General features: G+C 44.7%; 1 protein-coding gene across 1 annotated transcript in view; it reads left to right on the forward strand.

Annotated features, from left to right (window-relative positions):
• Window positions 1-25,576, forward strand: part of LOC147613850 (bifunctional aspartokinase/homoserine dehydrogenase 1, chloroplastic-like) — an 80,549-nt gene that overhangs the window by 39,273 nt on the left and 15,700 nt on the right. The window contains exons 6-11 of the mRNA XM_086781826.1: window positions 21,112-21,164; window positions 21,269-21,498; window positions 21,608-21,695; window positions 21,780-21,893; window positions 21,998-22,096; window positions 22,327-22,521. Coding sequence (XP_086637952.1) covers window positions 21,112-21,164; window positions 21,269-21,498; window positions 21,608-21,695; window positions 21,780-21,893; window positions 21,998-22,096; window positions 22,327-22,521 — 779 coding nt within the window. The remainder of the gene's footprint in view (window positions 1-21,111; window positions 21,165-21,268; window positions 21,499-21,607; window positions 21,696-21,779; window positions 21,894-21,997; window positions 22,097-22,326; window positions 22,522-25,576) is intronic.

Here is a 25,576-nt window from a genome sequence, read left to right on the forward strand (position 1 = left end):
CCTAGCATCTCCACAGGTGGTGGAAGCACACGAGAGGGTCTGGCGGCATACGAGGGAGGTGGTTCCCCTTTCTCTTGAGTCTTCGGCCATTCTTATTGACACCATTTATTACTGTTGAGGAGTTGGCAGAGGCAGTGACGGCACTTCCAAGGGGAAAATGCTCGGGGCGGATGGGCTTCCAGTCTCCTTTCTTTGCCATTGGAACCTAATGGAAGGTGGCCTTTGAGCTGCCTTCAATGAGATTATGATCATAGGTGCCATGCAGAGATGCTCTCAGAGGGCTTGATTTACTTGATTCCCAGGGAGGGTGGTGACAGATTGGAGATCCGACAGTGGAGACCCATCACTCTTCTAGGGACAGCCTATAAGATCTTGGCCAAAGGCCATCAACAAGAGACTTCTTTCTCTTCTCTCAGACTTGATCCACGACACTCAGACTGGCTTTGTTTAGGATCGGAGGAGCCTTCTGGACAACATCTTTACCTTCTGGGAGGCGACAACTTTGGCCAGGGTGCGGCAACAAGACTACTCCTAGACTTTGAGAAAGCTTATGATAGGGTGAATTGGAGCTTTTTGGAGGGCACTATGAGCTGGATGGATTCCCCATGGAGTGGATTCGTGGAGTCTCAAGACTTAGCCTCACACAACTAGGTTCTCATTCAAGGAGCCCGTGGCGACAGATTCCCCCTCTCCCGCTCGGTTATAGAGGGCTGTCCTTTGGCACCTTACCTCTTCCTGTTCGTTGCCGAGGCCATGAGTAGTTTTCTCTCCGCCCAGGAGACCAGGCTTTAGGGATTGCGTCTTCCCCTCCGCACGCGGGAGGAGCTGTTGGATTTAGAGTTTGCAGACGACACAAAAGCTTTCCTCGCAGGAGATGTGGGAAATCTAAAGAGATTTGCGGAGGCTTTCGAGGTTTTTTGCTGCGCATCAAGAGCACATATCAACTGGCACATGTCGTGTGGTTTTTGGGTAGGCTCAACACCTGCCCCAACTTGGCGACTAGTTGAGGATTTTCAGTGGATCCCAAGGGGTACTCTAGTTCGATATCTCAATTGCTAGGTTGGCATTGATCTCTCTCCTGAGAAGCAGCCCGCCCCGCTTCGTCTAAGTATTCGGAAGAAGCTTCTATATTGGAGCTCGGCGAGGCTCTCCCTAGCAGGGAGGGTGGTGGCGGCGAACCAGGTACTTCTTGCCACCATGTGGTACATCACTTCGTGCTGGGCCTTTTCTCAGGCATGTATTGGCCAGGTATAGCGATTGATCTGGAATTTCTCATGGGCCGGAAGTGATGGGAGGGCAGCCTCGTCGTCGCAAAGGGAAGGTAGGCCTCATTGATCCAGCTAATCAAAGCCGCGCCCTGCTGGACAGGTTGATTGTTAAAGCCTCCTTCCTGGTGGTGAGCTGTGGAAGGATTTCCTGTTGGCCCGGATTTCAGCCCGCACTTTGAGTGTTGGGGGCCCTTGGGTCGCCGGCGGAGACCATCAGGAGCATATGGCTTGATATCACTCACATCCTTTGTAGTCAGTGGGGGAAGTTACATGGAGGTTCAGACCACATGCGGAAGTGGTGGGAAGCTTTCTTGTGACTTTGGAGGCCCGGCCCATTCCTCACAGATAGAGGAGGTGACCCCATTTGGCATTACAGAAGACCACTTGTGTGGTTGTTCCCCCCTCCCCTTGTATGAGATAGCCTTCTCCTCTCAGAGCGGCTGGTCGAAGGAGAAGCATCTCCTCCCCTAATGATCATTTGATTCCCACCCTTAAATGAGGTGAGTTTGTATGTAGCCCTTTGTGGTTGTATCTAGCCCTTTGTGGCTGTTTTTTCTTTAACTAATTGAAGGATCTCTTTCCTGAAAAAAAAAAAAGCTTAAACATTTGCCTTGACAAAACCCTGCAAACCCGCACATGTGATACATCCTAGCGTTCCATACCACCAGAACATACCCCATGTACGTCTTATAATCCGTCACTACTCAACTTGCAAATATTCCGAAAGATTTCTTAAGGTTACCAGCAATCTCTTTCGGCATACAAACTGAATCTTTTCGGGAGAAAAAATCTATCCGGAAACCTTGTTGATCTCAATATTAGTGAAATCTCATGTGAATCTAGATTTCTACAAAATATATGTGCACGTGCCAAGATCCTCAGAACTCTCTCAGAAAAGTAGCTTTATCTAGCATCTAGCAAAGCATAACCGCCTTACCCAAAACATAGACCCAATCATAGCTGCAAATACTACGCAACTACATAACACTCTCCAAGCATTTGCAATCTTCAATCTCGTTCTTCCTTCCTCCTATAATTGATTTCTCAAATCAACAGCCGCTTCCCCTCGGCCTAGAAATCCACAAATAGGAATATAGATGTATCCAGAAACCCTGCATGTAGTGGATCCTAGCGTCCCATACGACCAGGATATGCTCCATATAAGACTCCCTTTAGACATAAGATTAAGTCAAGAGTGATTATTTCCTTCCCAATCCTACCTTGATACACTCCATACAAGACCCTCTTTAGACATAAGATTAAGTCAAGTGATTATTTCCTTCTCAATCCTACCTAACGCCCATCTGAAGGACATTGACTTTGAGGTTAGCCCACCACATTAATCTGCCTTATATGATATACCCTCTTAGTGTTGGAATGTGCAGCGGAAATGAAATAGAAATCAGAGAGCAGAAAACTGTAGAAGAGCAAGAGAGGAGATGTGGTGTCGAAGTCTACTATATACTTGGTCCGGGCATGGAAGACCGGGTTTCTAGCAACAGCTATACAGCTTTGGTTGTCGCACTGGATGATGGTCAATCTCGCCAAGTAACCTCCTAAGCCACACCACCTCGCAAGCAGCACCACAAGTAGCCCGATACTCTGCCTCAGTGGAAGACAAGGCAACAATTGACTGCTTCTTGCTACTCCAAGAAATCGCCCATGAGCCAAGGGTAAAGTGGCCACTAGCACTTGGTTGTGACACACACGGATTGCAATCGAAGAAAATGGCTAACGAAATTCCTTCATCGAAGCTTCTTGATTCTTGGATGCATGAAGGAACTATCGATCATAACAACTCTACCAGCAAATTAAAATTAGATAAGTGCATAGTATTATCAAAGTCATGCCATCGATCCTCGCCCTCTACTAGTTCACTCCAGGTAGCTTGCAATCAGTAGGATCCCCACTAAAGACTTGGGTTCCCACTTTGGCAACACACTGGTCACGGAATAAACACCAAAGTACGTCCGCATCCAAGAGTTCATCTAAGCAAACTCAAGGTTACCTACAACAAATTCTTCTCTATAGGTCAAGGTTGTTTCCCAGAAGGAAATCACCCTTCTACAAGTGGACCCACTCAAATATCCAAACAATAATTTGTCAAATATTGCGTACCAAATGGGACACCAAAGTATATGTAGGCATGTGCTCACTTATGGTAGTGCTATGTGTGAACAGGCTTAACCAAGGGTATTTTTTTCCATTTGGTTTTTCCCCTTGGACATCAAGTGTGAAAGGACACTCTAACATATAATATTTTGTACTTCTATATTATATGGATGTGGCACACATGCAAGTGTTGACTTGCATTTTGTGGATACCACACTTTTGGCTCTCTCTCTCTCTCTCTCTCTCTCTCTCTCTCTCTCTCTCTCTCTCTCTCATTTCTGTGTGTGAGCTTCTCTACCCTGCACCTAACCCTAATGTGCAGGTTTGTGTGTGTGAGTGTGTAAGTCCAACACCCAACAATTGGTATCAGAGCTGGGAGCTGGCCCTGGAAATCTACCTGTGGAGAAGCAGCAGCGAATTTCCGTCGACAGACTGTGAATTTCTGTCGCCGGATTGCCTGCGTCCGTCCGTCGATTCCGTCGGTGCTCCACCGTCCGGCCACCAGAAGCCGGCGACACTAGTGGGGAGCCCACCACCGCAGCTGAGCCCACTGGCGGCTCCTCCCTCTCCAGCCGGCGGCGACAATGCGCCCAGTACCAACAGTGCCTCCCATTCCGTTCCGGCCGCCTACAGCACCGCACCCGCTTCGTTCCGGCCGACGTCCATCCGTCAGCGCTTGATTCCAGCCGCCCAAACCCAGTCCGTTACGGCTGCCCGTTCCGTTCCGGCCGACCAGAGTCGACGTCACTGCTTTGTTCCGGCTGACTGGTCTTCATTGCTCCCTTCCGGCCGTCGACTCCCATGCGAGGCTCCATTCTGGTCCGCTGATAGACGCCCCGCCGTCGCTGCTCACGACTACAGCCCGCCGGCGGGTCCTGGTGCTCGCCTACTGCTCTTCGTGCCCAGAGCCCGCCTCTGATTGGCCCAACGCCTGCCCAGCGCCCAACGCGTGCCTCCTGGCCTGAGTGCGCTCTGCGCGCCGCCTACACCTGTCCGCTTTGTGCGCCCTCGTCGACACCTGTTCAGCTGCAACGACGCCATCCAACGCCCATCCTCGCCCTCTGCACGCCTTGGCCAGCCTGCTGGCCCGTCGGCTGTCTTCGCCTGTGTGCTCCCGCCTAGCACCCGCTTCACACGTGCTGCCCCCAAAGGTATTCTTCTTGCACATTTTCTTCCAAATACAAATACAGACTTTGCAGCCATTCCAGTGCAGGTCATATGCAGATTTTGCAGACACTTTTGTGCAAGTCAGATTCAAAGGAAAATTGCAGTGCAGGTGTAATTTGGGGGATTTCTCAATTTGAGGCCAAATTGAAAAATTGCAATTTGGGGGTTTTCGAAATTGAGGTCAAAATCAGCAAATTGAACCTCTTTTAGTTGCAGAAATTTGGGGCTTTTGTGAAAATTGGCCAATTAGATGCACATTGAAGCGATTGGAGTGCATAAAAATTAGGGATTTTCAGATTGGAGCATGTAATTGGGCATTACAGACATGTCGCGTATGTATACACATTGTGTGTAATTGGACAATTTGGTGCAGGTTTACACTTGCTTTGGTTTGCAGGCATACATTTGCACATGACATTTGGTTACCTGCCAGTGCACATTGGTGCTTGGTTTGCTTGAAGGTATATTTTTGTTGACATGGCACAGAATGCTAAAGATGTATTTGGTTTGCTCACCTAGGAGGACAAGCTGGATGGATCTAACTACTCCCTCTGGAGTTTCATGATCCGTAATTTGCTGGTTAGCCAAAGGGCTTTGGGGCATCGTGTGTGGTGATGACACACGTCCGCTTACCATACAACCAGCCACGCCTCAAAGGGGAGGTGCTCAAAGAGCTGCTCATGTAGAACCTGCTCCCACACAAGAGCAGAAGAGATGGGACTCTAGAGATGTACAGGCCATGTCATTGATAGCCCTTTCAGTGAAAAGGACTATTATTCCGCACATTCGTTCTTGCAAGACATCGAAGCTTGCATGGGACACATTGGAAGCAATGTATCAGGTACGCAATGAGGCAAGAGTTGCCTACTTGAAGAGGCAATTGGATCTTCTTTCTATGGATGAGGGTGACTCCATGGAAGATCATCTCACCAAAGTGAAAGATTTGCAGGAACAATTGCTCAACATTGATGAGGTCATCCTAGACAGACAGATGGTCACCAACACTCTTCATTCTTTACCGCCTTCCTACTTGGGCTTTCACACCTCTCTCAACCTCTCAATGAGAGGAGGTGGTGATCCCGTCACTTTTGAAGAGCTGGTGGGTTTACTCTTGCAGGAAGAGCAAACAAGAGCAAACTTATCGAGCAACCGTGGTGGAGACAAGGCATTTACAGCCAAGGATAAAGGTAAAGCAAAGAGCTTTAGGCATGGGGGACAACAGTCTAGCAAGGCTGGTCATGGACAGCCCTCTTCTGGTGGTGAAAAGTCTGACAAAGGGGATGCAAACAAACCCAAAAAGAAGGGCAAATGTCACTACTACCATAAGCCTGGACACTACATTAGTGAATTGAGGAAGCGGATTGCAAAAGAGAAAAGGAAAGAAGCAGGCAATGCAGTAGCAGACTCTTCTGATGACAAAGCACAGCAATCAGAAGAGTACACTTTTTTGGTCACTTCTAATGTAATCCAAGAAGAGTACACTTTTTTGGTCACATGCACTAGTGGCACAGCAAGTGCTTCAGACACTGATATGTCTTGCATTGCATCTGACAGATAGAATGCATCATGGTATTTTGATAGTGGTGCTTCAAGCCACATCACTTCATGCAAAGATGTATTTCAGCACTTGGTTTATGCTTCAAAAGGCCGCACTGTATCATGTGCAGATCATACCACATATCTAGTAAAGGGAATTGGCAATGTCATACTTATTGCAGCCAATGGTGCCAATATTTGTGTATTGTATGTTCCAGGGATAAAGAAAAGTCTGCTCTCCGTCTCAGCCATAAACGACCAAGGTTTAAAGATTGAATTTGAAGACGGGAAGTGTTTGGTAAAAGACCCATCAAAGGGTTATGAAATAGTCACTTCTGGAACACGATACAAAGGCTTGTATAAGCTGGACAACTATGACAAGCGCACTTACGATGCAAATACAGTGGCTGCCCACACTCCTGCTATGCATGATGCAGAGCTATGGCATGCTCGTTTTGGGCATGTAAATTTTCAGAGTTTGATGCTTTTGCAGTAGCATCATATGGTTGATAATATGCCGTCTCTTGAGTCTCCACCAAGACATGTATGTGAAGGGTGTATTTTGGGAAAGATGCAACGAAAACCATTCCCCAAAGATGGAGCTGTTAGAGCTGAAAGTAGATTACAACTCATACATAGTGATGTATGTGGTCCAATGCGGACACCATCCATAGAGGGGCATCTTTACTTCGTCACATTCATTGATGACTACTCCAAGTTTGCTTGGGCTTACCCCTTGAAAGCGAAAGTAGATGTGTTTACATGCTTTCGACACTTTGTAGCAATGGCTGAAAATATGTGTGGATGTAAAGTCCAAACACTCCGCTCAGATAGAGGTGGAGAATACATGTCAAATGTATTCAAAGATTATATACTTTAAAAGGGCATCAAACACCAATGTACTGTGCCTTATACACCACAGCAGAATGGTGTAGCTGAAAGGAAAAATAGATCTCTCATGGAGATGGCAAGATGCATGGTGAAAGCACAAAAGTTGCCTCACAAATTTTGGATGGAAGCTATAATGTGTGCAACTCATGTGTTGAACAGGTGTCCAACAAAAGCTTTGAAAACCATAACACCATTTGAGGCTTGGTATAGCCGAAAGCCAACAGTGGATTATATGCGTACATTTGGGTGTTTGGCATATGCACATGTGCCAGAACAACTTCGAACAAAGCTAGGTGACAAAGCAATTAAATGCATTTTTGTGGACTACAGCAATGAAAGCAAAGGATACCGTCTTTATAATCCAACTACACGAAGGATTTTTGTCAGTAGAGATGTGGTATTTGCTGAAAATTCAGAACAGCCCATGTACAGCTTGTATAAAAGCAATGATACAGGCATACATGACATGTTTGATGGACTTTTACCCATTGCAATTAGGGGGATTCATATCAGCCAGTCCCAACACAAGAAAATCCTCATGTAGAACACGTGGAACTGTAACTTGGTTGAACACAATGCTAATCAATACACTTAAATACACTAAGATTTGAAGGACACTTGCTCAAATACAAGAAGTAAATTGCTGAATTGACAAGAGGCACACAATGAGCCGGAACGGCCGACCCCTCCCTTGAGTAAATTGTATTACTATTGGAGAAATTCAATACATAGCTTCACGGGCATCCATTGCCAAATCCTCCATGCCAATGCATATGAAATTCAGCATTTAGAAAACAATGGTATGTCGATGTAGATCACCAAGGAGCTGCCTTGATGCCCGGCCCGACTTCAGTGCCCATATTCTCTACCATTGGCTCTATGTTCTACCAAGCAAGGTAGCAACATCTTCAAGAGCACATAGGACAAGAGAAATACTACACAGGGCGGCTAAACAAGGAGTCCTGTCCTTCTACTGAGTAAGTAATGACAACACATTGTCCAATTAGCTTACCAGTCTTCATAGAAGTTGTTGCAAGCGGAAGCCTTCGCATTTGAAGCTTTAGAAGTGTTGATATCTTCGATTTGCCGCAATCCTTCGCGACAAAAGTCTTCAAGAGGATGAAGGGAACCTTGGGAAAGCTTCCCCTATGGTTCAACTTGAGAAAGGAAGGCTGAAATTAGGGTTTTCAGCAAAAAGACCAGAAATTACAGCAAAAATGAGAGCTGTTTTGCTGAATTTCAGTCATTGGGAGTGAGTAGGAGAGTGATTAGCACTTGGAAACACTCTTGGAAGCTTGGAAAACACCCTAGCAAGTTGGGTATGGCTATGGAGAGCTTGGAAATGGAGAGAAATGGTGGAAAAACAGAGTTTTCAGCCTCCAAAAATCCTCATGAAGAGAAAACACGAATTTCTCTTAATAAGTAAGTGAATTGGGGTCCAATCAGGTGAAGGGACATGGGGAGATGCCCATCTATGAGTAAAAAGGGAGGATCAGGTCCTGGACATTGAGTCTTGTCCGCCTCGGGACTTCAGTGAGTGTGAACTTGGAAGCGGTCATAATTTATAAGTGACTTTTGGGCGCCCAAACTTTAATGAAGTGGGAACGCACTCACTCATAAATATTGGCTAAGTCCTAAGGGCTATTTGAGCCTAGATTGGGTAATACTTACCACCTGTTCACATGCCACACAACCATGTCAGCAGACAGTTTCACACGCACGGTTCACGGGCGGGCGTCCCCTAGCCCGGAACTACACATAGGTCATGCAGGCATGAAAACAGCATGCAATTTCATTTGCAGGCAAGCACATAAAGATGCTATGCAATGCAGCATTGGCATGAGCAATTTTCGTTCACGAAACCATATAAGACCAGGCGTTTCCAGGCAAGTATACGCAATACCAGACCCAGTGGAAAGCCAATCCTCCAGGCATTTCCGGGCATGTACACAAAGGCACAAGTCCCAGCGGAAAGCCAAGTCCTCCAGGCGTTTCCGGGCATGTACACAAAGGCACAAGTCCCAGCGGAAAGCCAAGTCCTCCAGATATTCCGGGCATGATAACATCAAGTCCCAGCATGACACGTGTCAATCACCTGCATAGGCATATTCCATAAGCCATGGACACCAATCCAATATGTACATAGTGTGAAAGCAAGAGTGAACCATTTGGGTGGCCAAATGGTGACATTCCCCCCCGCTTCTAAACAGTTGTCCGTAACTGAAATGCATCCAAATATGTCTGAAGCACATGCGGGCAATCTTTGAAGAACTCTTCATCTACCCATTTAGCATCAATGGGAAGATAGTTCTTAAACTTCACAAGGTCACGCCTCACAACTTTGCCTGCAGCAAGCTTGCGTTCCTTGTGATACACAATCTGCTCTGGCTGCAAGATCTCCTCGAGCTCATCCACTTCTGGTGGATCCTCAATGACCATTTCACTGGGCTCCGGCCCTACATACTTGCGAAGGAGACTCACATGAAAAGCATTGTGTATGTGCCAATGACTAGGTAATGCCAATCTGAAAGCCACTTCATTGATCTTCTCGATCACTCGAAAAGGTCCATAGTACCTGGTTGCAAGCTTAGAATATGCACCCTCTTTGCCAGGCCTCTTTGCAAGTCTTGCTTTCTCAAATTTCAACAATACCCAATCATTCTCTTTAACATCCAATTGCCTTCTATGCTTGTCGGCAGCCTTTTTATGCTTGTCTTGTGACCTTGCAATGGCTGTCCGCACCTGAGCAAAAGCAATATCCAAGTCTCTTACATACTCATCAGCTGCAAATATCTCATCCTTTGTGCGAAGGATGGGTGGCAAAACCACCTTACCATAAACAATCTCAAACGGGGTCTTTCCCGTAGATGCATGCACCGTGTTGTTGTATGCAAATTCCACAAGCGGTAAGTACTTCTCCCAAGAAGACTTCTGATCCGCCACATAACATTTCAAGAGATCCAACACGGCTGAATTTGCAGCCTCACTTTGCCCATCCGTTTGAGGGTGATAAGCTGATGAGAAGTCCAATTTGGTGCCCATATTATCAAATAAGGCCCGCCAAAAGAGACTTGTAGTCCTGGGATCTCTATCCCCCACAATGGACTTCGGCATTCCATGATGTTTGAACACTTGTGCAAGATATATTTTAACCATATGCTCAGCTTTGATGGTCTTTTTGACCGGCAAGAAATGAGCTTGCTTGCTAAACCTGTCCACAATTGTCCAAATTGCATCATTACCCTGTTGGGTACGTGGCAAGTCCATAATGAAATCCATTGTAATACTTTCCCATGGCTGCGTGGGAATAGGCAATGGCTGAAGCAAACCTGGTGCCTTTTGCCTATCAAATTTGACCTTTTGACAGGTGATACATGCACGTACATGTGCCTCTATGTCCTTCCGCATACCTGGCCAAAAGAAATACCGCTCAATCATGTGCGTAGTAGGCATTATGCCTCTATGACCAGCATATGGAGGAGCATGGCACTCATCCAAAACCTTTTGCCTCATGTCAGACACCACACACAGGCAATTATCTTTCATGAGATAACCCTCTTTGATCACATATGAGGCATGTGCATGACCAGCCATCAAATCAGCCCAAATAGTGGCAAAATCAGCATCCGTATGATACAAATCACGCATGGTAGACAAGTCCCCATGAGAGGCAACCGAGATAGCTGCTACATACGGCTTTCGTGACAATGCATCGGCCACTACATTCTTCTTTCCTGGGGTGTGCAAGATCTGAAAATGAAACATAGAGAGGAAATTGGCCATCCTCATATGCTTCTCTGACAATTTAGTTTGAGTAAGAAAATATCTCAAACTCTGGTGATCTGTCTTCACAGTGAAATCAGCCCCAAGAAGGTAATGTTTCCATATAGTAAGTGCATGAATTACAGCCAAGAGCTCTTTCTCATAAATGCCAAGAGATAGCTCTGCATTATGCAATCTACGACTCTCATAAGCCACGGCATGTCCCTCTTGATTAAGGACAGCCCCTATGCAATTTCCAGATGCATCACATTCCACACAAAAAGGCTTTTGCAAATCCGGAACGATCAACACTGGACCATGAGTAGTTGCATCTTTCAATGTGAGGAATGCATCTCTCTCTACATTAGTCCATTTGAACACGGCCTTCTTCTTTGTCAAATCATGCAAAGGAGAAGCAATCCATGCAAAGTGCCGAATGAACCTGCGGTAGTAAGAGCATAATCCAAGAAAACTACGGATCTCATGCACTGAACTCAATTCGGGCCAATTCCGAATTGCATCAATCTTTGCAGGATCCATCCGCACTCCATCTTTGGACACAATATGCCCAAGATAATGTATGTCTGACAAGAAGAACTCACTCTTCTTTGCATTTATGAAGAGTTTATGCTTATGGAGCTCTTCAAAAACAATAGCCAAATGAGCTTTATGCTCTTCTTCGGTCTTCGAGAAGACTAGTATGTCATCAAAGAAGATACCTGTAAATTTCCTGTATCCACGGAATACGCGATCCATCATTCTATTGAATGTAGCCGGGGCATTTGTAAGACCAAAAGGCATAACAAGATACTCATAAAGCCCAAATGCTGTCCTGAAAGCAGTTTTGTGTACATCCTCAGGCACTACACGCACTTGATGATATCCACTCTTGAGATCAATTCGGCTAAAGCATGCCGATCCATCCAACTTGTCAAGGATGTCGTCTATGCGTGGAATCGGAAACCGATTCTTGATGGTAAGCTTATTCAAAGCTCTATAATCCACACACATACGAAAGGATCCATCCTTCTTTTGAACCAAGAGAACGGGTGAACAATATGGGGAAGAGCTTGGCTGAACCAAACCCTTCTCAAGAAGCTCATTTACTTGCTTCATGATCTCCTCTTTTTGGGATGCACTTACACGATAGGCTGGCCTATTAGGTGGTGAGCTACCCGGCACAAGATCAATGCGATGATCTTCCGGTCGTACAGGTGGTAACTCATTTGGTAACTCATCAGCAAAACAATCATTGTGCTCTTGCAAAAATTTCAGCCTATCATTACTAAGAGTGTTTACATGTACATTATTTTTCTCAACATGATCTCGTACAAAAATCAAGTACGCAAAAACACTCTTTTTCATTACTTTCTTAATTTGTACATGAGATACAAGGGGAATGGTATCACCCTCTTCACCAGCATCAATTACATGTTCTCGGCCTTTATGTATGAAGGTGATCCTGTTAGTCTTGTAAGCCTTGCACGGATCAATATGTGTATGCCAAGGCTTTCCAAGCAATACATCACAGCCATTCAAAGGCGCCACAAGAAAATCCTCATGATCCACATAGCCTTGAATGTGTATGCGCAACTTGCCAAAAATAGGCATGACCTGCACTTCTCTACCAACAAAGGCAGCCCCTGCTTCAATTTGAGGACCCATGTCCCCCACTTCAATACCCAAACCAGCTGCCATCTGAGTGGATATGAAATTCTCCAATGCACAATCATCAAACATGAACAAAGCGGGTTGATCTTTGAGCTGTCCCCAAGCTTTACATACAACCCTATCTTTGCTATCATGTGAAGTGTTGCCCTGCACATCCGGAACCATATGCACATTAGGCTTCGGTACATTAGCATTTTCAGCTTTGTTCTTCTTATTTGGGCATGCTCTTGCCATGTGCTCAGTGCTGCCACAAGTAAAGCATTTGCCTTCACGCATATATTGTTCCTTCTTCTCAGCACTAAGACCAAAGTTTGCCGGCTTATAAGGGCGCTTGTTAGCAAACTTATTTTCAGCTTTTGGACCTGATTTGGCTTGGTTTTGGTCCCTTTTAGGTGGCTGTCCATGATTTTGCAGGTTTTGGACAGCCCTCTCTTTGCCTTGAAATGAGGGTTTAGCCTTATTGGATCGACTCAATTTGAGTTCCAATTGCTCGGTGGCGGTGGCGGCTGCGATTAATTGGTGTAAGGTATGACCAGGATACATTTGTAATCCCGCTTTGTACACGGGTTGCAATCCCGATTGAAACCTTCTCTTCCTTTCCGCCTCGGTGACATGCATAAATGGAGACACCTCCAAAAGCACTTTCCAAAACTTTTGTACATATGCATTTACCGATTCCCCCTCATTTTGCTTTACCCAATCCCACTTCATTATTATCTCATTCAATGCATTGGGAGGCAAGAATTGAGCATAGAACCTCTCCTTGAACTCTTTCCATGATCTAACAGGATTCGGTGAGAGCTTCTCCGTGAGCCACCAATGGGCAGCAGTGCCTTTCATGAACATGCTTACATGCCGGATCATGGATTTCTGAGTGAAATCCTCATCACTGAAAGCAATATCAAACTGAAATCCAAAAGAAAGAGCAGTATATTAAAGCGCGAAAGGAAAATCGCTGCTTTAATTGCAATGAAGTAGGGCACACGAAGGCTAAGTGTCCAAAGCCTAAAGCCAGCACGAGTGGCAACGAGCCCAAAAAAGATGGTAAATCTTCTAGGTAGTTGCATACAGTGCAGAGACTCCCTCTCAGTTCCGCAGAGTTCAGAGAGGTGACAGTGTGTCATTGTGATGAGCATCACGCTTGTTCAGTGACACCAGCGATGTGGCAGCCTACTGTAGGTCCGCATGACATGGTGCGCATGTATGGCACCATAGGTGGCCGTAGAGTCACAGTTTTTATTGATGATGGAGCTAGCCACAACTTCTTGAACTACTCGTCGTTAGTCAAGAAGTTGGGATTGACTGAGACCCGGAGTGATCATGAGTATACTGTTGGCCTAGCCAACGGATATGACAAAACGGTATGGAATACCGTAGTATTGGGGGTCCCATTATCTATGCAGGACTACGAGGCTCCGCTTGACTTTCAGGTCATGCACTTAGCCAGAGCAGACGTATATCTAGGCAGGGAGTGGCTGTATGGCTTGGGCCCTAGTCTAGCTCGGAATTACTTACATAATACGCTATGTTTTGAGCACGGAGGTAGAGTCATCACCCTGCAGGGCAACCGTACTGTCCCTGCCACACCACTTATTTCCTCCATGGAGCTGTGTACAGCGGTCCGCAGAGACCAGATAGCAGAAGGCATGAGTGGCATGAGAGATACGCGGAATACCTGCACCAACAGCAAATTGCAGCCCATGTTGCATGTGTTGTGCATGTACATTTTCAGCCGGCAATGGCATTTGACATACATTTTGACCACTGCCATAAACATTGTATCCTTCACGGGCTACATGAGATATTCCTGCATGGCGTGAAGTCACTGATTGTTCCTCTCCCATAGCATGGAGATTCATCCTCTTAGACATAACTTCTTGTTCGGGCACTTGTGGGGATTCCAAGACATGTGGGATGGTTGCCTTTTCTGCTTAGGCATCCTCGGTACGAGCCAAGTATGCACGTGCTGCATCCCTCGGTTGCATGTGCAACTCTTGAGCAATCATTGCCATTGCATGATCCATATAAGATTCAGCTTTCTTGGCCTTCAAACGATCATGTACCAATGGGTCCTCGCGGCGATAGAGATTCAATTCTTCTTGTTGTGCTTGGAGAAGAGCCTACATACGAGTAAGTTCAGCCCTCAAGACTATCGACTCTTCTTCTTGCATCTTCTCTTTGCCACGAGACGGCTGTCCCACATATTCATGTTCCCTATTGTGCACCACATGAGTTTGCTCATCCTGTAAAGCATTGGAGGCATGCATTTCATTGTCCCTGCCTCTTGTATTAGCATCTCCAACATTCATTGTATGGCTATCCATAATGTTCTAAGTGTAGAGATAATTAGTGTTCACGGTGATCGTCTCTCACGATAGAAGTGAAAGAGAACTGTATACTCTGATACCAATGTAACTTGGTTGAACACAATGCTAATCAATACACTTAAATACACTAAGATTTGAAGGACACTTGCTCAAATACAAGAAGTAAATTGCTGAATTGACAAGAGGCACACAATGAGCCGGAACGGCCGACCCCTCCCTTGAGTAAATTGTATTACTATTGGAGAAATTCAATACATAGCTTCACGGGCATCCATTGCCAAATCCTCCATGCCAATGCATATGAAATTCAGCATTTAGAAAACAATGGTATGTCGATGTAGATCACCAAGGAGCTGCCTTGATGTCCGGCCCGACTTCAGTGCCCATATTCTCTACCATTGGCTCTATGTTCTACCAAGCAAGGTAGCAACATCTTCAAGAGCACATAGGACAAGAGAAATACTACACAGGGCGGCTAAACAAGGAGTCCTGCCCTTCTACTGAGTAAGTAATGACAACACATTGTCCAATTAGCTTACCAGTCTTCATAGAAGTTGTTGCAAGCGGAAGCCTTCGCATTGGAAGCTTTAGAAGTGTTGATATCTTCGATTTGCCGCAATCCTTCGCGACAAAAGTCTTCAAGAGGATGAAGGGAACCTTGGGAAAGCTTCCCCTATGGTTCAACTTGAGAAAGGAAGGCTGAAATTAGGGTTTTCAGCAAAAAGACCAGAAATTACAGCAAAAATGAGAGCTGTTTTGCTGAATTTCAGTCATTGGGAGTGAGTAGGAGAGTGATTAGCACTTGGAAACACTCTTGGAAGCTTGGAAAACACCCTAGCAAGTTGGGTATGGCTATGGAGAGCTTGGAAATGGAGAGAAATGGTGGAAAAACAGAGTTTTCAGCCTCCAAAAATCCTCATGAAGAGAAAACACGAATTTCTCTTAATAAGTAAGTGAATTGGGGTCCAATCAGGTGAAGGGACATGGGGAGATGCCCATCTATGAGTAAAAAGGGAGGATCAGGTCCTGGACATTGAGTCTTGTCCGCCTCGGGACTTCAGTGAGTGTGAACTTGGAAGCGGTCGTAATTTATAAGTGACTTTTGGGCGCCCAAACTTTAATGAAGTGGGAACGCACTCACTGATAAATATTGGCTAAGTCCTAAGGGCTATTTGAGCCTAGATTGGGTAATACTTACCACCTGTTCACATGCCACACAACCATGTCAGCAGACAGTTTCACACGCACAGTTCACGGGCGGGCGTCCCCTAGCCCGGAACTACACATAGGTCATGCAGGCATGAAAACAGCATGCAATTTCATTTGCAGGCAAGCACATAAAGATGCTATGCAATGCAGCATTGGCATGAGCAATTTCCGTTCATGAAACCATATAAGACCAGGCGTTTCCAGGCAAGTATACGCAATACCAGACCTAGTGGAAAGCCAATCCTCCAGGCGTTTCCGGGCATGTACACAAAGGCACAAGTCCCAGCGGAAAGCCAAGTCCTCCAGGCGTTTCCGGGCATGTACACAAAGGCACAAGTCCCAGCGGAAAGCCAAGTCCTCCAGATATTCCGGGCATGATAACATCAAGTCCCAGCGGAATATCATATCCAACTATACAGCATGACACGTGTCAATCACCTGCATAGGCATATTCCATAAGCCATGGACACCAATCCAATATGTACATAGTGTGAAAGCAAGAGTGAACCATTTGGGTGGCCAGATGGTGACAGGAACAGCCAGCCATTCAGCCCCCTTCTATGGAAGAAGTGGAAGATCTTGTCAGGGAAGAGCAAACAGCCATAGACACAGCCAAGTCAGTGCCAAGATGGTTGCCGAAAACTTTGCAAGAAAGCAAACTTGCAGCTCCACTCACAGGTAGAACAAGGGCTAGTTCCAGCCATGCTTCGAATATACATCGTGGGGAGTCTGCATTAGCAATGGGTGGTCTCTTTGATTCAGAAGAGCCTTCTTCTTATGAAGAAGCACATGAGAATGAGCATTGGTCGCAAGCTATGCAAGCTGAAATTTCTTCTATCATGAAGAACAATACATGGGATCTTGTGGAATTTCCTAAAGGCAAGCATGTAATTGGAACAAAGTGGGTGTACAAAGTCAAAAGAAAGTCTGATGGTACTATTGACAGGTACAAAGCAAGACTTGTGGCTAAAGGTTACTCCCAGAAAAAGGGAATAGATTATGAAGAGACTTTTGCTCCTACTTCGAGAATGACCACAATAAGATCAGTGATTGCATTGGCTGCCCAGAAAGGATGAAAAGTGCATTAATTGGACATCAAAACTGCATTCTTAAATGGGGATTTACAGGAGGAAGTATATGTAAATCAGTCCATTGGTTTTGTAGTTCCTGGTGAGGAACATAAAGTATGCAGGTTGCACAAAGCATTGTATGGGTTAAAGCAAGCTCCAAGAGCTTGGTATGATAAGATACATGCTCATCTAACGAGCCAAGGTTATGAGAATAGTCCAGCTGAAAGCACATTGTATATGAAGAAAACCGATGCCAATATTCTCATAGTCATCTTGTATGTAGATGACATGCTCATTACAGGTACTAGCAAAGCACAAATTTCAGATTTCAAAGCTGATTTGAAAGCTGAATTTGATATGTGAGATTTGGGGCCTTTACACTACTATCTCGGCATACAGTTTATGCATACAGATGATGGCATTGTTATGCAGCAAACTAAATACATAAAAAATTTGCTAAAAAGGTTTCACATGGATGAATGTAAGCCCATTTCTACTCCGGTAGAACCAGGTGTACGGCTTACTATGCATTTTACTGGAGAGCCTTTTGAGGCCGGCATTTACAGCCAAGCAGTGGGATGCCTCCTTTACTTGTGTAACACGAGGCCAGACATATCTTTTGGGGTGTCTTTGTTGAGTAAATTCATGCACAGCCCAGGCACAAAGCATTGGCAAGCAGTCAAACGCATTTTTCGTTATCTTAAGGGTACCCTAGATCTAGGTTTGTTCTATCCCAGGGGGGCAGCTTGCAGCTTTATGCATACAGTGATTCAGATTGGGCTGGTGATTATGATTCTAGGCAATCCACCAGTGGAAATTGTTTTTTTTCTTGGCAGTTCATGCATATCTTGGTTGAGTAAAAAGCAACCCACTGTTGCTACATCTACTTGTGAGGCTGAGTACAGGGCAATCTTTACAGCTACAGTAGATTGTGTATGGTTGCGGAGACTATTGGCTGATCTTCGTGAGTGTCAGCAGACACCCACCACCATTCTCACTGATAGCCAGAGTGCTATGGCCGTGGCACAAAATCCAGTATTTCATGCATGTACCAAGTACATTGAGATTCATTATCACTATGTCAGAGAGAGGCTACATGCAGGGGAGATAAGTTTATCTTACTGCCCTAAACAGGATAATGTTGCAGATCTATTCACAAAGGCTTTACCTCGAGAAAAGATTGAAGCTTTTCGCAAAGCTTTGGGCTTACCCTCCTACAGAGAGTGATCTGCTACCTTGTACAGGTTCACACTTCCACTACAGGGGGGATTTGTAGGCATATGCTCACTTATGGTAGTGCTATGTGTGAACAGGGCTTAACCAAGGGCATTTTTTCCCGTGTGGTTTTTTCCCTTGGACATCAAGTGTGAAAGGACACTCTTAACATATAATATTTTGTACTTCTATATTATATGGATGTGGCACACATGCAAGTGTTGACTTGCATTTTGTGGATACCACACTTTTGGCTCTCTCTCTCTCTCTCTCTCTCTCTCTCTCTCTCATTTCTGTGTGTGAGCTTCTCTACCCTGCACCTAACCCTAATGTGCAGGTTTGTGTGTGTGAGTGTGTAAGTCCAACACCCAACAATATATGTCTCCAAGGTGTGTTTGTCCATCTGAACCTTCCAAGAGATCAACTACTCTCGAGTTCTTCTTTGAGATCACCCCTACATGGTCCAGATCTAGTCCTTCAAACCTATCTACCAAATGTAGTTCTTCGGATCAGTCTACCATGAATTTGAGTAATCAAGGAGAATCTTGGTCCATGATGTTCAGCTAAGTACAACACAAGAAGGTATCAAAAATCTGCTTCTCAGTACTTAAGCAAACTAAACTCCCTCAGCCTATGTCTGCTCCTTATGGGTGTGAAACCCACGGAACCCTCTTAGAGGGGAAAGAGCCATCAGGTCTATGGAAGGAACCATCAAAAGCAAAGAGGAAAAGCTTACTGGGACCTTCACGCGTGCATCGTGTGATCTTTTGTGTTTAGGTTGCTATGATACCAAGTGTTACAACCCTAGGGATCTCCTTAACACAAAACAAGAGTGATAAGTACCAACCTTCTAAGAAGGGTGCAGGCTAGCTCACCACCCAACCGTGGGTTCGCGTCCACAAACCTCCCCTAAGCTAGAGGCTGAGGCTCCAATCCCACGAACCATGCCAATTAGCACTGGTAACGCCTGTGTGCTGAGGCCTTCAGTGTGATTGTTCATGATCCGTCGAGTCCAGTCATGTTCCCGACGGTAATCTTGGTCCATCAGAGACCATCGAATAACTATCTGTGAACAATAATAACCCAAGTCTCACTTATATAGTGGATATGCTACTATAAATAATTGTCAGTCATAAATAGCCAATATACTTGGTATTATTAACCATGAGCCTTAGCCGCATGTATCAGCCTGCTTCCTCTAATCCTAGGGCTCCGTAGTATCATAAAAGATATGACTAATACTTTATGGTCACACAAGGTGTAGTTGGCTATTGGAGAGTGAATTAGTATTCCCATAGCAAAAGAGTTATTAATAGGGTTTGGGGCCTATATACGTGTGTGGGTGTGCACATACTTGTGGGTTGACTACCATGAGTATATAACATGCACATTCCTAAAAGGTGAATTTGGGCATGTTCCTGGATTCATCTAGGTATATAATTCAGCCGTATTAGCGGACATGCAAATTTCACATTGTGAAGTTTTCGTCCAAGTTGCGGCCAGTTGATATTGTGCTTATTCTTTCTATCTTTAGCGGTGCATTTGCCCTATCAACTACTTATTTGCTGTACTAATTCTTTCTATTTGCTACTTCCCTTAGTGCTAGGCTTCATTATGACTGAGTCTGCCCTGCATCTCCGGAGGTTTGACAGAAACTCAATACAAAGGGCTTTGTGTGAATATATGCTATTATGTGTGTGTGTGTGTGTGTGTGGAGTGCGTGTGTGAGAGCATATCTTGATACATAGGTCTACACCCACTATTGGGCACTGATGATGTTAGTGGGGATGTCATAGTATCTAGTCCATACTATGCATAATGGAGTTGATAGTTATATAGCCTTGTGGGTTGACTACCATGAGTATATAACATGCACATTCCTAAAAGGTGAATTTGGGCATGTTCCTGGATTCATCTAGGTACATATATATATATATATATGTATATATATATATGTATATATATATGTATATATGTAGATATGTATATGTATATGTATGTATATATATATATATATATATGTAGATATGTATATGTATATATATATATGTATATGTATGTATATATATATATATATATGTAGATATGTATATGTATATATATATATGTATATGTATGTATATATATATATATATATGTATATATATGTATAATATATGTATATATATGTATAATATATGTATATATATGTATAATATATGTATATATATGTATATGTATGTATATATATATATATATGTATATATATGTATATGTATATATATCTATGTATATATATGTATATGTATATGTATATATATGTATATGTATATGTATATATATGTATGTATATATATATGTATATGTATGTATATATATATGTATATGTATGTATATATATATGTATATATATATATATATATATATATATGTATTGGTGAGCCAACCAACAGTAGTGTGGATGTGGACCTAGTCTAGCTCAGGAGGCATATTGACTGCTAACACCCCCCCCCCCCTTGGTGGTTATGGGATGTGTGTAGTCTTGTTTGTGCAAAGTGTTCTAAGGCCTGGAGGCATCGTACATAGATGTGTTCACACATTCTCAATCTCCTACACTCGGGGGTAGTCTAGAGCAGTTGGGGTTTATGGTTGGGTTGGTGAGTCCATCAACTGCTTTTTTGTGTTCTCCATGTGACGTGCATGTGTGCCTGTATTTGGTGCTCTGGAGGTTGGTCCTGGTTCTTTACACGAGTGTGTTTCACTGTTGACAGGTGAACCACCATTTTGTAACCTGCCTTAGTCTCATCCAGTCGTATGTTTTTGCCATTTCACTGCATATACGATGAATTCCATTTGAATTTATTCTAGTTGCATGTGTTTAACTGTTGAAAATGTAAATTGCAGTCAGTGAAGCTGTAATTCTCAGCACTCTCTCCTATCAGGAAGCATGGGAGATGGTAAGGCTTTAACCTGTGAAGGTGGCTTTGCAGTTTATCATTCATTTGATATGATTATTTGGACACTTTGCGGAGGCTCTAATCTCCAGACTTTACTTTCGCAGTCTTATTTCGGCGCCAACGTGCTCCATCCTAGAACAATAATTCCAGTCATGCGGTACAATATACCCATCACAATCCGGAATGTGTTCAATCTCGCAGCATCTGGCACAAAAATCTGGCGCTATCCGATCCCGGAAATCGAAGATTCACAGCTGGGAACTGAGCCAGAAGGGTTCTCCACTGTGAAAGGTTTTGCTACGATAGATAATGTGGCTCTTATAAATGTGGAAGGGTAATACTTATATGTCTTACAAATGTATTGCAGCTAGGCATGTTCATGCATTGTCATGTTTTTCCCATAATGGGAATTGTACAACTGTAACTAAGGTGAAAACATGCAGAACTGGAATGGCTGGCGTTCCTGGAACTGCAAGTGAAATTTTTGGAGCAGTCAAAGATGCTGGAGCCAATGTTGTGATGATCTCACAGGTAGTGTATGCACTTCATTGGCTGACCTATCTTTGTGTTTCACATTACATTGTCTTCTGATACGCCTGTGTTGGGTTTGTGAAGGCAAGCAGTGAGCATTCGGTCTGTTTTGCTGTTCCGGAGAAAGAAGCAAAGGCTGTAGCAAAAGCTTTGGAGGCAAAATTTCAGAGAGCATTGGAAGCTGGGCGCCTTTCTAAGGTAATCGACACTTGCTTACATTAAGGTGTTCACATTCCTGGCTACATTTAAAATTTTTTTTTGAACGTTTCTGTCAGTAATAAATTTATAATACTTTGTTATAGGTGGATGTGCTTCCCAATTGTAGTATACTAGCCGCAGTCGGTCAGCGCATGGCAAGTACTCCAGGAGTTAGTGCTACTCTTTTTAGTGCACTTGCAAAGGTAATTTCTCTCTGAAGTCTTTCTCACAGGCATAATGTGGTGCGAGAGTTGTCCAGCTTGCTTATTTATGGGCCTTTACAGATATCTTCCCACCCATGGGACTGGGGAAGTTGTAGATGGGCAAATGGCCTGCCTATGGCTAACAAATGGCCCCGCTCATGGGCCATATATCAGTCTTTCATCTTTTACGACATGCTTTTCACATGATGCCATGGTTGTCGGTTTTGTAGGCCAATATCAATGTGAGGGCGATAGCTCAGGGGTGCTCTGAGTATAATGTAACTATTGTTGTGAATCGAGAGGATTCTGTGAAGGCTCTAAAGGCAGTTCATTCGAGATTTTATCTATCAAAGACAACAATGTCTGTTGGCATTATAGGGCCAGGTTTGATTGGTGGAACACTTCTGGAGCAACTGAAGGAGCAGGTATTAAAGCATCAAGGAGGTTTGCCATGCCTTTTAATTTGTTGAAAAAGCTCTCTTATTGTGTCTTTGTTAAATTTCTTTCAATTTGTAAGCTCTTTTCCAACCTCTTATGAAGTGTGCACACACACAGTCATGTGCACCCACTGTATTTGGGTGCCACAGTAACGTGACTGTACCATTAGTGCAAGTTTTGGGTTAGTGTTCTGACCCTAACCCTAATTTTGGGTTAGCACACGTCCCTAGCCCTAATCCTAGGTTTGTTGGGGCGTAAAAGGTGTGGTCGGCTGAGAGTGGGCAGGGCGGGATGGTGAAATCGGGTATTACTGAGGCTAAAGCCGGTGACCCCATCAAGTAGTGAATTGTGCTAGAGCCCTCGCTATGTGGGAAGCATGTATGTTATGCTCTAATTTGTGTGTTGACAGATTAGAATTTCTTCTCCAAGGGTCTTAAAGGTTCTAAGAGATATCAAGTATAGGGGTAGACTGGAGAAGGCTCTGCAGATCCATTGGACGTGGGAAAGTGGCTCTGTGCCTCTCCAAGATCTCCTCAAGCTAGGGCTGATGTCTATGTTGTTGGTGAGGTCCAGGGAGTGTGGGACATCGGGATCGCTATAGTGATGTGGCCTGATCTATAGTCACACCAGAGTGGGGTTTGGTAGGTGGTTGGGCACTTGAAAATGTGTGGCTCGATGAGGCTATGTGGGTATGTCATCCATGGTTGGTGTGGCATCCTCTCGTGCTCGGAAGAACTAAGTGATGGTTGCTTGGGATTGGGGTGGATGTGAATGCAATCCCCACTGGGCTGCCCATGCAGGTGAAACAAAGTCAAGATGTGAAAGAGGGGATATGTTGAGACCATAACCTGTGGAAACAGGCCTCGAAGCACTGTCTCTCCATGAGAGCGAGAGAAGCATACCCTGGCATCAGTCTAGCCTCTGCAGCACAGCTCATTGAGAAGACCAAAAGTGACTCCTAAGTACATGTATGAGTGTGCAATTTTCGCTGGGCCATCCATGTAGGTAAAACTCAGTCAAGATGTGAAAAGAGGAGATGCGTTGAGACCATAACCCTGGTTTTCCCAAGGTTTACTGTGAGATCCCGTTGTTCACAAAAGTCCTGTAATGTGTCAAGATGCCTCTGGTAAATCTGCAATAAGCACAATGCCATCAGCATAAAGTAGTATGGAAACAACGATGCCTGCTAGTGATACGCCGCCTCCGCCTCTATCAATAAAGGCCGAAATCTCGTCGAGGTAGAGGCCAAAGAGAGTGGGAGACAGTGGGCATCCTTGCTTCACTCTGATGGTACTAGAGATCTCCTCTGATAATCCTCCTAGGAATCCTTTCAGAAGAGCCCAGTTGAACATATGGGCCAGGAGGGGTGCTAGAGTTTCCCCCAGATGGGAGATGTGCTGTGTGTTCTTCAATTTCTGACATTTCCTCCACCCAGACCTTGCAATATCTTTGTTTTATTACCAAATTAAAATTGGTATAATTTATCTCTGAATCCTTGACCTTAAGATATCTCCTTCCTTGCTTAGCTGAGCACTAGCCTGTGTATCCAGGCTGCACATAACTCGGGAACTTGCTGATACGAACAGCATATGTGCCGCAATAGACTATCTTATGAGCGGGGGTCCAGGGATGTGCTGATGAATTTGCTATCTATTGCAGAAGAGTGCTGAATGTCTTGTACTGATGTTCTGTTGATTCCTTCTTACTTGATCCGAGGCTGAGACCAGATGCCTGCTTGGCCTCGTCTGGATAGGCTTGAATGGGAGGAGGGGCCCTATTTTTACAGTAAGACCTTGTTTTAATTTACAGCCTAGACCAGCTACACCTGCGCGAGGACTAGCACAAAGAGCTCTCACTGACTTCTTCTAGACTAGAGCTCCAAGAGCAGAGCCACCCACTACACTTGACCTCCAGGTTGATGCATGAGCCCAGCCGAGAAGAGTGACACTAGACACAGTCATCAAGCTATGCAAAGCCCAACGCCCCCGACCCCGTGGACCCCGCCCACGCTCGTGTCACCACAGGAGGATAAGGGCTATCATTTCCTACCACCACAGGACTTTTCTCCCGCCGGCTCAGCAGCCAGCTTTACTACATTGGGTACCATGATGCAGCGCCCTATGCGGGATATTTTAGGGTGATGTGAGAGCTTGATGCTCTTTGTATTGGGATCAGCTTTGGCATTTCAGCTCTTGTTCCTTTCTTTTATTTTTAGTACCCATGATGATGTATTCCTGGGCATGATGTAATCTTTTGGTCTCATAGGTCATTTTGGCCTTTTGTAGATGTTAATATAACTTTGTCATTTTGGCCTTTTGTAGACGTTAATGTAACTTTCTTTCTTCTTTCTTTATTTCTCTAAATATTTTCTTTATAAAAAAAATAGAGCCTAATCTTGGTTTTCTTTCCATTTTACCTGCAAAACCCCCAAAACAAATCAGAACATTAAAAAAAAACAGAGCCTAATCTCTCTCTGAGTCCTCTCATCAGCTAGCCATGGAGGGAGACACTTCATGTTGGTATGCGCAGATAGCATCCTGGTTTTTTTTTTCCCCGAGAAAAGATCCTTTCATAAGTTATATAAAAACGCCCGTAGGGCTACAAAAGATCTCTCCTGCTCCTAAGAAAGATAGAGCAGCGAATACATCATGGCAGCCCGGGAGACTCTCCCTAGGTGCTGCAAAATACAAGCATCAGTACAAAGAACTGAGCGGCTAAATCATACAATAGGGGGGGGAAAGAGCCAAACAGGTGGCCTGTAGTGCCAGCGGGGGGATCCCGTGTGTAAGGTGTAGAAAGGGCCACAGCGCCAAGTGGTGTGAAAGGCCTGGCGCCATAAGATCGCCTCATCCGAGTCTCCCCGGATGCGGTCGTACTGTCCTCGCAGGGTGTGGATCAACTCCTGCCAAATCCCCCGTACAGTCTCTGCTGGTGGCTCCAATCTCCCCTCAAAGGCCGTAAAGCACCGGGCCCTCCAGGTGAACCAGATTGTGAGGCTGCTGAGGAGCTCCCATCGTAAATCCCTCTCCTGTGTCCAGCTGG

This window comes from Cibotium barometz, chromosome 43, assembly GCF_041138505.1.
Source record: "Cibotium barometz isolate CiBa-2024 chromosome 43, ASM4113850v1, whole genome shotgun sequence".
Lineage (NCBI taxonomy): Eukaryota > Viridiplantae > Streptophyta > Polypodiopsida > Cyatheales > Cibotiaceae > Cibotium > Cibotium barometz.